Source organism: Drosophila hydei, unplaced genomic scaffold (genome assembly GCF_003285905.1).
Source record: "Drosophila hydei strain 15085-1641.00,03,60 unplaced genomic scaffold, DhydRS2 tig00000343-arrow-arrow-pilon, whole genome shotgun sequence".
In the NCBI taxonomy this organism is placed as follows: domain Eukaryota; kingdom Metazoa; phylum Arthropoda; class Insecta; order Diptera; family Drosophilidae; genus Drosophila; species Drosophila hydei.
Genome location: NW_022045713.1, coordinates 171,196 through 185,508, shown reverse-complemented (window position 1 = coordinate 185,508; position 14,313 = coordinate 171,196). Strand labels below are relative to the sequence as shown.

The following is a 14,313-nucleotide window of genomic DNA, read 5'->3' as shown; positions in this document are numbered from 1 at the left end:
ATCCGATCGCCAGTTGCCGTTGCCCAGACCTAGGGTGCTGCGATCGCGATCGCGATGCGTAAACGTGCCACGGAAACGCACACGGCTGCGCCGCTGCTCGGCCACGCGCCGCCACAGGTCCGTCAATGGCGGATGGTGCTGGTGCGGGTGCTGCTGCAGAGTACAGCAACACATCAACTCCTGAGATTATAACTTCTTCTCCCACACCACGATATGCGCATCGTTGGAGTTGGCCGTTAGCGGTGAGAAGCTGCCGGAGCTGCCGCCGCTCGTGCCAGAGGCAGCGCCACCAGCCGCGCCACAAATACCGGAGCCGCCCTTTTGGCCGGGCGAGTTGCCGCTGCTGTTGTACCACACATGTCGCCAATAGCCACGGCCGCCCATCAGGGTGATTACTGTACGTGGTCCGTCTGCGTTTTGCTGCTGCTGCTGCTTCGAGTTCTGCTTCTGCTTGCGCTTCAATGTGGCAACTGCTGCAGGCGCCGCTTGCTTGTCAGAGGCAGCCGCCTGCATGTGCTTGAAGCCGTCTTCGGACTTGGGCGCGCTATTCGACTGATGCTGGTGGTGTATGTCGGCGGTGGTCATCAGGCCGTTCTCCGATATGTTGCCCAGATCGCTGCCAGTGCCGGAGGTCTTGTGGCTGGCGCTGCTGCTGTTGCGCGATACAGAGCGTCCGCCAAAGAGGCGTATGCCCATGCTCTCCTCACTGCCCGACGACGTATACAAGCTGGACGACTTCGAGTCCACCGACCAATTGGAAAGGTCAAGCGAGCGCGGTCGCGAAGCCTTCATGCGCAGACGCCTGTCCAGGGTACATACCTTGCCGGGTATGGCAGCCAGCTCAGGATCAGAGCGTCGCATGCCCTCGTACATCATGTCCATAAGGTTGCCCTGCGTGCCCTCTTCGGCGTCGTAATTCTCCTTCACGAATATCAGCTTGCCATAGAGCCCATACACATCGCAGTAGCCGTGCTCGCCATGCTGCGACAGCGCCGTGGCATTCGAATGCAGTCCAGATGCACCGTTGGCAGCAGCAGCTGCTGCTGCTGCAGAGCCAAGGCCACGCGGCAGTGTCTTGGACATGCGAGAAGTTGAATCAGTGCTGCCGCTGCCGCTGCCAGTACCCAAGTCCCGAAACCGTTTGCGATGGAATGCGGGCGAGTTGGCGAGCGAGGCGCGTATCTTGGCGGTGAAACTTTGGTCCAGCGAGTGCTGTTTGTCCAGCTTAGAGCAGCGCGGCGAAGAGGCAGCCGACAGGTTGGTCGCTGCCACACTAGAGTCTGTTGTTGCCTCGACGCTTGGATCGCGCTGAATGGAAGCAGCAGGCGTCGTCGGGCCAGAGCCAGAGCCAGAGACAGGGCCAGGTTGAGAGCTGGGAGTAGCTCCAGTCTCCTCTTTGGCCAGATCGCGACGTAAGATGACTGTGCTCTCTTCTAGATCCGTTTCGGCTAGCTTTTTGGGATCCGCATCGATGGCGGGCAGCTGCAGATCCTCGCCCATGCTCGGCACAGTGGGCACCAGCGGAGCTGACACTGTTGCGCCGGCCATTGGCTTGTACGATGGATAAACTTTCGGTATGAGTGGCAGGAGGAACGTGATCGGGCCAAAGTGGGCGTGGCAGGACATATTAATGCCACCACTGATAATGGGGACACCCTCCAGCCGGGGCAATGGTATGGTAACAGCGATGCCCACATTCGTGCCAACCCACAGTAGACCCTTGCAAGCCATCAAAGCTGTCACGTAGATGGAGCTATTGTTCAGCGGCTGCTCCTTTTTGGCATCATAGCGCAGCACGCTGGAGGCAATGTTGATGTCCTGCAAATGCTTGAAGGTCTCTGTGTGGTAGAGACAAAGCATTGTCGAGTTTTTCAGCGATATCCAGAGACCGATGCCGGAGTGCGCCATCAGATTGACCTGCTGACTGGCGCCGTGCTGCACCTCAAAGCTGCGCTGCAGCTCTCCGTTGAGGGCGTTGAGCACGTAGACGCGATTGCTGCATGACGCATATATATTCATGTTGATGGGCAGCATGCTCGGCACGGACATGCCAGAGTCGCCGAGTGACACATGCTGCGGATCGCGCAGCTGCCAGACACCGTCATGGGCACGCCTATAGATCAAGACGGTCGCATTCGACAACGACACATAAACAGCATCGAAGTGGTAGAGAATGCGCTGCACTGCGCCGGGCACCGCATAGCTGCCCAGCTGCTCCTCCTGCTCGGGATTGCGCGCCGAGTAAATGAGCAGCTTGCGACTGTCCGTGCCTAGCCAAACGAGATCGCCCAAGAGGCTGCTATGCTCCTCACGCGTGCGGCACTGATCCAGACCCTTCACAAACTCCAGTGCCGACACCTGCGTCTCCACCAAGTCAAAGGAGCCCGCCTCACGCAAGTTGCCAGCCTGCTGCGGATGCTGGGCCAGCACAGTGATGTGCGATGATGTGCCATCGCTGCTGCACATCCAGAGATAGTTCAACTGCTTGTGCCGGCGTCGCGCATTCCCGCTCTGCTTTGTGTCATTGGCGATGCTGTAATAGCATCCACAGCGCACCTGTTGAAAGCAAAGGAACATTTTGTAGTTTTCAATTGGGCAATGAGAAGTGAGTGCATTGCCTGCTTAAGAAATCTCTTCGATTAGCACTAACTCATTGGATAGAACCAACCAGCTTAAGTGAAATAAATAGTGAGACACACAAGGATAGGAAAACCATTTGTTCTCTGTCTAACGCTACAGGCTGCGTGACAATGAGCAGAGTAGTCCCTACGAAAGGTCTGGCAAGAATTGGGTATCTCGAAAATGTTTGAATACCCTGTCATTGCAGCTGCTGAATTCTGGTGTCACTTACCTCCGTTTGATGCTGTGACCGGTAGACGGGCATCGCCTTGACAAATAGCGGCATCTTGCGCGACTGCTTCTGCTGGACAGCTTCTTGGAGCTGCTGCTGCTCGTAGGTGTGCAGCGTGGCCTGCGGACTGCCGGGTGATTGCGAGGCATGGGCATTGGGATGCTGGTGATGCGAATGCGCATGATGTGGCTGCGAGACTGAGCGCTCCCAGGCGGGCGAGTTGTTCGGATCGAGCGCAAGCTGGGCAAGTCTCAACTCGGTGATCCACTCCTTCTTCACATTGGGCGTTTGAGTTTGAAAAGTGAAAGTCTCCTCCTTGCCGGACTTGTGGCGACCAATAAGCTGCAAGCAGCAGGAGTCCACCCAGGCCATCTCCTCGTCCTTGCGCTGTATGGAGCCCTGTATGGTATTGAGCACGTTGCGTGTTGTGTTCGAGTTAAGCTCCTTGTAGCTGCCCTTGAGAGTGCCGACCAGGTCGTGTATGCGTGATATAACTTCATAGTCGTACATCAGGGTGCTCATCTCGTTGCACAGATTGTCCGCGCCGTTCGTGAGCTGTGCGGCTGGCGAGCTGTGCGCATCCACGGCGGCAAATGGCGAGCCCAAACCAGTTAGCCCAGCCTGGCCATGGCCATGGCCATGTCCGCCGAGCGTTGCATTGGTATAGGCGCCGGCGCTGTTGGCGTTGCCAGTGCTGCCATTAGACTTGAGACTGCCGCCACGATTCAAACCTGCAGAAGAGAAAACTTGTTAGCTGTTCCTCTGGTCCAGTTCGTGAGCTCATGACAACCTACCTGCTGTTAGTATTCTTGATAGGGTCGCGGATGCACTGTTGTCCACAATTTCGACATCGTTGACTGGAAACATCCATTTGAAGGTGAGCTTCTCAGTGGCGCCAAAGTCGTGGGACTGCTTGGGCGCAACGGACACGCAGATGACCTTGTCGTTGAGCAGCAGCAGACGTCGCTGCTTGCACTTGACAATGAAGCCCGCCTGGTTGAACTCCATGTGGGTGACATTGTCCTCGCGCAGCAGATAGCGCGCTCGATTTCCGCAGCTGTCGCTGACACTGTTGAGGGAGCGCGTGTTGAACGTGCCGCTTATATGGCCCAGCATCTCTTTGAAGGCCTGATACTGCTCCGCCACGCGCTTGCTCTCGTTCAGTAGCTCGGCGAGCAGCTCCAGCTGCGACAGCGCCAGTTGCAGGGACATGCGATCGTGGTGACCCTGCGGCGTGTACTTGAGCAGGTCCTGCAGAAAGAGTATGAACTGGGGAAAACGCTGCACGGGCTTCACCATCAGACCGAAGAAGGATAGGCGATCGTGGGCGCTGATTTGTTTGACCTTGAAGAAATCAGCTAACGCCGATTTACGCTTCTCTTCCATTTTGGCCAGCTCCATGGCGGCAGAGAAGTTGTTGATGAAGCCCGAGTATATCTCCAGCAACTGCGGCTTGCCAAACGCGCTCACAAAGCAATCGCCGATCTTCTCATCTCGATCCCAGTTGCGCACGCATTCAGCCAACGAGATGCGGAACAGCTTGTGCGAGTGCAGGATGTCCGGCAAGCAATGGAACAGCGTTGCGATCTTCACGGGATTCAGCACCGGCGGACTGCACTCCTCCAGCGGCTTCTTGTAATCCTGCCAAGCAAAGCCAAAAAAGAGAGATAGTTGCAATATAAGTAAACCATTTTATAGCTGCATTGCTCCCGCTACAGACGTCGATGCTTTACCAAAGTTGAAAGATCTCTCTGTCTCTCTCTCTCTTTCTCTCTCTCTCTCTCTCTCTCTCTGTTTGCCGTTCGAAATGCTGGGTATTTTTTGGTACTTTTTAATGGGTGTTCAACTAATTTTGTAACTACTTTTTTTTTTGTTAAGGTGGTTTGAAATGGTTAAATGATTGATGCTTCGTGTAAATTGTGAAGTGTTGTGAGTATTAAATGAGTTACAGATACAATTTACAAGATGTATGTGTGCGTGTGTGTGTGTGCGTGCGTGTGTGTATTAGAATTGGTGTTAGTTATGACGGAGAGTGGCGGCATATGACGGTGGGAATTGGATGGCATGTAAAGAAGAAAACAAATGAGTTGTCATGAGAGTTAACATTAACATAAGTCGGCGGATATTAAAGCCAAGTCGTTTAAGGCTACAGGCTAAAATAATATGAGAGGCGAAAACAGGAGTGAACTGAATATGTATATGTATTCGGTTAACCGAAAACCCATAGATAGCGATTGATTGATTGATTGAAGCAGACCAACAGATGTGACAGCAAATCTCTTCACGATGTTCTGCATTGGTGTACGACATAAAAATCCGGGCACAAGGCTGTCATGACATTTGACTGACATTAGTATGACCGGCACACCCGAAATACAAGCTCAAATTTAATATTTGTTTATTTATATAAGGAAATTTATAAAGCGTACAAAATATCAGAATATTTAATTAATTATACATGTCCAACTTTATGAGACTTAATCCAATTTTGGCATACAAGATGACAACGACAATAGACAATAAATTGCTGTGTGATGTCCACGATGAGGACGAAATTCTGGAACTGGACGCGGATAAAGTGGCATTGGTGGCCGATACATTCGGTAAGGTGCAAATGTACCTGAAATCCGACACGAAGAGGGGCTACGTCAAGCTTAATGCGCCCGGCCTCTACAGTTTTCAAATGCCGGAACACCCTCATGGTGATCCAGAGAGCATCACACATAATGAGGATGATGATTCAAAGCTAATTGACAGTTGGACAAATGAGAGCATGGAAGAGATCAATTTGATAAAGAAAGATGACGAGGCGCTCCTCGGCAGCATCCAAAGAGATGAAGTGACTGGCGAGATTTACATACTGATGCCTCTTGAAATGGACGTGCTGCTGCAATCTGAGTTCCCGATTGATTCCACCGAACAGCCACGAGCCCTCGCTGCCTCTGACTCCACAATGACCATAACCGACATTGTCGATGAAGAGAATGCGTCGCAGACGACACTGACAGATAATACACTACCAGCCATCCCACTGCAAGGCGAGGAGGCGGGTATGGGTATACTCTGCGAATATGAGGTATGCAGATTAGTGGTGCCGCAGCTGAGCCTGAACTTCAAACTAACGCTTCAAGTTGGCGAGCCAAATGAGGATGAGGTCGATGCAAGCGACATCGACGACGGCGACTACAACAACAACGATGCAGACGATGCTGACGACGCTGACAACGAAATCGACGAAGACAACGACGAAGACGACGACGACGACGACGACGAAGACGACGACGATGACGACGACATCAACAACGACAACAACAATGACAACGGCAACGATGACGATGAAGACTATAAAGAGGATTAACAATTATTTCTTATGGTAGCAGCATTTCTCCCAGGCCAAATGCAACAATCGAGCGCCGAGATTTCATTTTAGCTACAAAGGAACAATAAGAAGACCATAGCCCAAGCAGCTGCGCGTGACTCCAACCCTGTATCGATGCCCCCAATCCTTAACTACACTTGTGCTGGTTGTAATTGATAAATTTAGTGTTCAGAGTACATGAGTTCTTTGCTCGTATTCAACACCGTACGCATGTTTGGAATCTTTTGCTTTAGTACTCACATTGACTAGACGTTGTAAAGTGGCCACGTATGAATTCTCGCTGTGCACAATGGCGGCCACGATGTGGCGGCGCTTGAGCTGCTGCTGTGAGAGGCCAGGCGGCGCCGGTGGCAGCATTGGCACTATAAGCCGGCTGTGGGTGGTGCGTGCGGTGCCGTTGGCCCGACTGCCCGGCGGTATCATTAGATCCATGTCGAAGCGACTGCTCTCCGGCGCTGAGTTCTCATCGTCCTCGTACTGCAAAAGGGTTGATTACATAGCGTATATTTAGCATTTGGAGTGCTGGAGATGGAATATGGGGCTAAGGGACTTACCTCCGGTACGCCTGGCATCATTTTGCTGGCGCCCAAATTGGCCAGCTTCTGCGGCGAGGCGGCGTCCAGCGTCGCGTTCGCTGTCGTTGGCTTTGGCGTGGCAGCGGCAGAAGCATCCGGCATATCGAAACTGGAGCCCGTCAGCTGACGACCATCGCGCCCACCCACGTCGTATTGGTGCGAGGAGCCACGGCGTATGGAGAACCAACGCGAAAGGCGTCCGCCCGGCGATTCACCGGGCGCCGTATTATCCTCACGCTGAGCCGATGCCCCTGAGCTGGTGGGCATCGTGCAGGCGCTGGCCCGTCGCATAATCATGTTGCTGTCGCGGCTGCTGTTCTGGCTGGCGCTCTGACTGCACTGCGGCTGGGCGGTGAGTGTGTTCGGGTTGGCGCTAGAGGAGCTCGACGAGGCAGCCGTGCGCCATTTGTCAAATGACAAATGCTGCTTGGCCTTGTTGAAGGTGGAACGCAATTGCGAATTGCGTTGGTTGCCGGCGCTTAATGAACTCACGCTGCTGCTGGTCTGCTCCTCTTCAGTAAAGTTCTCCTCGTCGGAGTGGCTCGCTGTTGGCGGCTCTCGGCGCTCGCGTCCCGGCGATTTAGTGTCCCGCTCGCTGCTGCTGCTCGCGCTGCTGCCAACACCGACACCAACACCAACGGCAGCCTGGCCACCGTTGGCGCTGAAGCTTCCGCCGGCAATTGTGGCGCTGTCTGCCTGCTGGCTGATCTGGCAGCCCTTTGCCCGCTGCTGCTGCTCCGCAATGCGACGACTAAATGCGCTGTGCAGCTGTGCTGTGGTCACGCTCGCCTTGTGACTTGTGACCCCTTGACCTGGCGATGTGATGAACGACGATGTCTGGAGTTGTGGCTGCGCCTGTAGCTGTGGCTGTGGCTGTGGTTGTATCTGTGTCTGTGTCTGTTGATGCTGTTCTTCCGGCTCCGCCAATGTATCCTCCCATGAGCTGGAGTTTAGTTTGTTTTCATCTGTAATAGACAATGGACAAAAGACACAAAGAGTGTGAGTAAGAGAGTGAATACGGACTTAGCTGATTGATAGCTGGATGACGCCATCCGCTAATGCTTGCAATGATTGGCAATTAAAAGGCGGCACTTTAACGCCAGTTGGATTAAGCCAAGTGGCTGGCTCCAGGCGCGCGCGTTAATACGCAGCAATTGCCAACAACATTTGGCCATGTGCAATGGCATGCGTGGGCTGCCGTCAGGGGCACAGCATCAAAGCCAACGCCGACGCCGCACCACAGACTTGAGCCATTGCCATCGATGTTACACCCAGCTGCTGGATACCCTGTGCCCACAAAAACTATTTCATATAACTGCTATAGGGGCAGATGGTCATTGTTTAGCTTGCGTTTCAGATCTCACAATATTTATTCTAGAATAGTTTTCTAGTTGGGCCAATTGTTTATATACTGGGAATTCAAATGCGGTAAATGAAAATAATTGATTTGTTCTTAAGAAATGAATGCAATATACACACATCGCCTACATGTACAGGGCATTCAATTCAAAGTTCTGGCCAAGCACAAGAACTGTCGTCGCTTCGGTCGTAACTCGTTAGCGCCGGCGGCTGGCTGTGTGGGTTGCTTTGAAGTGGCCATGCCCGCAGGCGGTAGCAACCAGCAACCAGCAACCAGCAACCAGCAACTGGCAACTGGCAACCGGCAACGAGTTGACAGCAACAAGCGGCGCGAAGCACCAACAACACCCACGCACAGCATTAGCAGATTTTTGCATTTGCCTTTCGGGCACTGACTGCGAGAGCATTTATCATGCCTAAAAAAAAAGAACGCAAACAACACTATCCGTGACAGACAATATGGCAAAAACAACAAGAACATTACGAACAATGTACGGGGACATAACAATTGTTGCCGAGATTGGTGCCAATTCACGTGGTCGCAATTAATCATGCCGCAAAGTATGCGATAACTCTTAATGCTGCTGCTGTTTTGGACACAGTCCTTAGCAAAGAGGGGCGTGGCTCTAATGTAACATCCATAACAATGGCGACAAGATAGACACTTGCGCAAGAAAATGGCCGCCGACTGCGTGGGCAGCAAGCAAAAAATGTCGGCAGACAAATATTTGCCATTTTCAAGGCATCTTAAACTGCCAACATGTGTGTGCCTAAGTGTGTGCGTGTGTGCGTGCGTGTGTGTGTGTGTGTGGCGCAAACAGTGGCTGCCACTGGCAGACTTACCCATACCGACTGCCCCATTTCTCGCTTTTATAAAATTGAGTTTGTGTAACTTTTATTTGGAACCCAAGGCGAGCAGCCATCGCGTTCAGCTGTACCCTGCACCCCCAACTGAGTGGAGTATATGCGTGCGTGTATCGCAACTTGCCTGCTTTTCGTTCCGCCTCTTGCTGCTGGGAATTTTATAGTCGAGCCTCGATCTGATATTAGTACTAATGTTGTTATTTTTGGGCTTCATAATGTGCCAAAGTTTGGCGTCTTTCCGAAAGGCATTCAATTGATTGGGGCTAGAGCTTAATTTGATTGCCCCCAGCTCTTTGCATATGTATTAGTGAGTGTGTGCTCGGATACAGGGATACATCCTAAGAATGTATACATACATATTGATTAACATAAGTCAAGCTAAGCTCGCTGCTCGAGCTCGTAATTAATATCGAATAACTCTTTCCATTACACTTATGAATAAGTAGATGAAGATAATGAGAAAATGCTAGAATATCTTAAGGGAAATATGTAAGCCATTGTTCAACAGGTGCTGCCAACGAAAATGATATAACATTGCAACTAGTTTAATAAAACAGCCAACGGCTGGACTTGACATTACGCATACGCCTAGTACGCTGCTTGAACTGAACTGAGCTTGGCTTAACTTGGATTTTGCTCTGGCTCTGGCATTGATTCTGTTCACTTGATGACATGATTTGTGCAGCTCTGTGGGTTTTTGTTGCAGTCACTTGCGTTTGCTGCCCTTGGCTAAGAGGCCAGCTCGGTACATGCATATGCAAAGAGTTTTCTCGACTTGTTTCGTGGCTGCCATGACGCCTCAGCGGCCCACACACGCTCGCTGGAGCTGCCTACGAGTGGTGACCATTGGCTGTAGATTTATATTTCTTTTGATGTATTTTATCTTATTGCCTTCGGTTCGGTTGAGCAATGCGCACACAGATTACGTATACGCAGCGTTGCGAACGCGAAGATTGCACATTAATTATGGTTAAATGCAACTCCTGAGACTCGCGCTGCGCACTACACTGCTCTTCACGCCTTGTACACAGTTCGTCCATTTGCACAAATGCAAAAAACTTACAAATAAATATTAATCATACGCCACGCGAGCCGTGGAGGTGGCAAAAACGCACCATTTGCATAACAAGCCCAGTTAGCCGACAGCCAGTCAGCCAGTTAGTCACTCAGTCAGTCAGACAGTGAGTCAATCAGTCACTCTGTCAATTAGTTATGCAGCTGAACGAACAGTTGAAGAAGTTGTGAGTTCGTCAGCCCAGTTGACAGTATTTTATTCATAACTTCGCCCGAATTGCAATTGGTTGGCGTGATTAATGAGCTTCATTAAACGCGGCTACAGAATGCCCACAGAAGAAACGCGGACAGAAATGCTAATGACTTGCGCATTTACTTAAATTATACAAATTATATTTCATTGTTTGGCAGCTCGGCGCAGCCCACACAGAAAGCCAAAGAGGAAAACGAATGCGAAATTCAAATAATCAAAACACTTAATAGTGTTTGACTAGCAGATACCCTAAGCGCATGGCAAAGTATTCCAATACATGTCTCAAAAAGGGAAGGAAAGTTGCTTTTTATTCTACCATAGGTCTAGAAAAACTAAGAAAGTTGGCTAATTGGAAAAGCCCATGACATTGATGGACTGCACTAAGCAGCGATTGCAGGGTATACAGAAAAACTACGCGACAAGTAAATGTACTTTGGACAAGTTTAAAAGCTGCGGCTAATTGAAATGACAGTGCAAAGTGGCCACAAAGTTGGCATCGAATTGGCTTTTAGCTTGGCTTAAGCAGTCTAAACAAAGTTGTCTACATTTGCTTTATTATTACATTTGTCTTTGTGGCCAATACAAATTCAGGTCATCCTACATAGGGAGAGGCATAGAGAGAAAGCTAGGGTCTGGCAGGAGAGAGGAGTTTTTTTAGATCTGACACAGCCTTGGCCACTGGAATGCCAATGGCAATTGCAATTCTCGGCTTTGTCCCAGGCGAAAGTCACCTGCTGCGCTTTATGCAACATGCGGTCTAATGGGGCCAGCTACACGCCATTTACCAAGTTGCCAGCTATGGCAGCTTGTGGCACGAGTTTCAAAGTAATTTCGTGTATCTGAAATTGAGAAGTACGCAGAAAGCAGCACGCAGCACGGGACACGGGACACGGGACACGGAAAACAGAGCGCACATGCACTTTAACCAGCGCATAAGCTCTCAAGCAACTTAGCCAAGTTTCTAAAGGGGCAACACATACTTATAGTGGGCGTAAGAGCAGCTAGCCTGGTTAGCTGGATCTCATTACGTGCGGTTCCTGCCACACGCTCAGACCGTAACACGTGTGTATAATAAGTGTGGAAATTGCTTTCTATTTGCAATTTTGATGACGTTGCCAAAGCAGCGCGTGCCTCTGCCATAAACTAATTATTATAATGTAAATCACACACGCAAACCCAAGATGAAGATGGCGAACTTGATTTGGGCTTGGGCTTGGGCTTGCGTTTCTGCTTGGGTTCGGGAGCCGGTGCGGGTTTGCGTTGAAGGGGCCGCCCAGGAAGCTGTGCGCTCGCGGCAATAGAAACTTCATAAAATACCAACTGGCTTATCCACTCACATAATTATAAGCACACATGTGCGTGAGTGCGTGTGTGCGTGTGAGCGTGTGTGGGTGCTCCAAGCTGGGGGATATGAAGAATGAAATACAGGCATCACCACATGTATTTGCTGGCAAACTTATCGCGCTTACAGTGTCTGCCCTGTGATACGTATTACTCGAGTGTGCGCTGCGTATTTGCTCAAGAGCTTTAATTACCTGAATTTCATTAATAATTATTATGACAAGTGGTTTTAGTGTCCCCCCTTTTAACATAATATAATACTTAGGTTAATTTATTTGTTAATTTTTATGCAAAAATGTGAGCAGCAGCTGCTCATTAGTTTAAATCGGCTTTAGACTCTGCCATTAACTCAAAGTTTGCCTTTTACTGACTCGAAATTTATGTTTGAAGTGGTTGAACCACTGGCAGCTAAAGCATTTAATGCTGCAATCTGTATCATTCCAGAGATTACTATGATATCCAACTAAATGCTTCAAAGAACAGCTCTGAATTAATTAAAATGTAATGTCTTTATAGTATAACAATTTAATATATTTTGTAATCAAACATTTCAAATGATCGATCTCTACTTCTTATGGCATTTTAACTAGCTTCATTTGCAAAGTTTAAATAGCGCTGCATATCAATTCTTATTGATATTCAACAAGTCTCGACTAGAGCGAGACTGCTCGACTAGAAGATATCCTGAACTCTACGAAGAGCTAATGTTTCAAGCATTCGACGATTCAGAAATCTTCGAGTTGTCTCCAGATCATGCAGTGCCTGAGATCAATGCGTTTAGAGACACGGAACATGGCCTTATCGACTCGCCTCTTATTTCTTTGCTTAACTTTATATATATATATATGGATGTGTGCCACACATGTGTTTCAATGTGAATTTAGTTGGCGGGCCACCATCATCATGATATTCATTATCATGAGCATGTGCAGTGGGAAAGTACAGCTGAAACTGTGTCAGCCAGAACGAATTGAATGAAGATGCAGCCAGCTAATCCACGAGCCTAATAATAAATGGCATCCGAATTAGGTAGTCAGGCGATAAGTCAGGCCGGGCACAGACGAGTCAATTGGAAATTAGCGACCTGCCGAGCTGCCGAGCTGCCACGGCTGTGCGAAATTACTGCCAAGTGATAAACGTGTTCAGTTTAACGACTCAATTAATAAAATTGCCAACGACAGGCGCAAGAACATTTCAAAGTTGGGCCATCGATTGCAGATCTTCGATTTAAACAATCAAATTTACATTCTTAGTCTGAGCCAAGGCTTACTTCAATATATATAGCTGATATGATACATATGAATATAGTCACTGATTTCAGCTTTAGTCTTCCTTACTTACATTGATTTAACTTTGTTTACCATGTTTAAAAAATTGTCAGCTGTCCATTAAGCTGTAATGCATTCCGTAATTGACTGAGAATATTTTGGTAAAGTTGCATGTAATCAGAGAGAAAAAGAGTGGGAGATGGAAGCGTTCTACTTAGCGCTCTGCGATTGTTTTTTTGCTGTTTAATGTCGTCCACACTTTTGCCACAATTGTCCTTAATTTGGCTTGCTTGACTTTTAGTCATTGCGGCGCTTCATGCATAAACTATGAGGCCAAAGTGGCTGACAACAGACAATGTGGCCAAAGTTGACCTTGGTAAGCATTCACACACACACACACACACACACAGACACGCAAGCACACCTATGCTTCCCCATTCGCCAACTTTCTTCGGTGAATGGGGTTTAATTAGCAATAATTAACAATGGGCGGTTTTTTGTGGTTGGTTTTTTATTTTTATTTTTTGTATCAAGTGCAGAGGCGGACTAGTTTGCATCCATATTGAGAGCTAGTGTACTGGCATGGCCACGTACCGTTAGCAACGTGCAACGTGCAACGTGCAACGTGCAACGGGCAACGTGCAACGTAAAACTTGCAACGTGCCAGTTGCAATGTGTCCCACATGAATTATTTAGCTGTGCTCTGATTGGATACCTTGGGTATGTGAAAATGTTGGAATCGAATTAAACTGTTTGCCTCGTCGCATGCGAGCAAAGGCAGCAAATGCCACAGCCAGGCAACTATCTGCTGGCGGTTGAGCTGACCCTCCCAATCCACCACGGCCAAGCTGAGAACAGAGACCCTTGTCAGGCGTAGTGCAAGTCAATTGCTTTGCCAACTTGACGCAGAGCCAGTGCGTCCACTTAATGCTGGATAGACACTTGCCAGTGCTTCTGGCTGTGCAATTGCCACTGCTGCAGACACTGCAACTGCAGCAGGCGTTGCAACTGCAACTGCAGAGCATGCAAAACACACACATAGGCAGACATCGACATGCACAGGCTTTTGGCTTCTACCTATTTTAAGGAATTTTCTTGACGCTTTTTAAAAGGAAACTCGTCTCCAGCAAAGAAGAAAGAGACAGATACAGAGAGAGGGAAAGAGAGAGCGAGAGAGATGTTGCCCGGGTGCCGATAGAGAGGAGTCAAGCGATGCTAGATGAATGTGAATGTGAATGTGGGCCCTTAAATGCCACATGCCTTTGACTATTTATAGGCGGGCGCTGAGCTGCAAACAATGCGGCGACGTCAAGTGGCCTGACTGGCGCTGCGGCCCCCTTACCGCACCCACTTGCCCCACTGCATCCTCATTCAGATACCCAGCAGTCATAGCAGCAATCTCGACTGTA

The 14,313-nt window shown here is 49.5% G+C and overlaps 2 protein-coding genes across 2 annotated transcripts in view; one reads left to right on the top strand and one right to left on the bottom strand.

Annotated features, from left to right (window-relative positions):
• Positions 1-183: 183 nt before the first annotated feature.
• The window catches only part of LOC111596592, an 81,661-nt gene continuing 67,531 nt past the window's right edge, over positions 184-14,313 (bottom strand). The window contains exons 3-7 of the mRNA XM_030224052.1: positions 6,785-7,770; positions 6,471-6,707; positions 3,646-4,492; positions 2,852-3,582; positions 184-2,556 (exon numbers count right to left, since the gene is read on the bottom strand). Coding sequence (XP_030079912.1) covers positions 187-2,556; positions 2,852-3,582; positions 3,646-4,492; positions 6,471-6,707; positions 6,785-7,770 — 5,171 coding nt within the window. The 3' untranslated portion in view covers positions 184-186. The remainder of the gene's footprint in view (positions 2,557-2,851; positions 3,583-3,645; positions 4,493-6,470; positions 6,708-6,784; positions 7,771-14,313) is intronic.
• Positions 5,221-6,394, top strand: LOC111596593 (trigger factor-like). Its single transcript, XM_023310872.2, has one exon. The coding sequence runs from the start codon at positions 5,310-5,312 to the stop codon at positions 6,207-6,209; it is 900 nt and encodes a 299-aa protein (XP_023166640.2). The 5' UTR covers positions 5,221-5,309; the 3' UTR covers positions 6,210-6,394.

Bases quoted from the DNA above. Each gene is read 5' to 3' on its own strand.
- LOC111596593 (XM_023310872.2), top strand. From the start codon at position 5,310: ATGTCCAACTTTATGAGACTTAATCCAATTTTGGCATACAAGATGACA.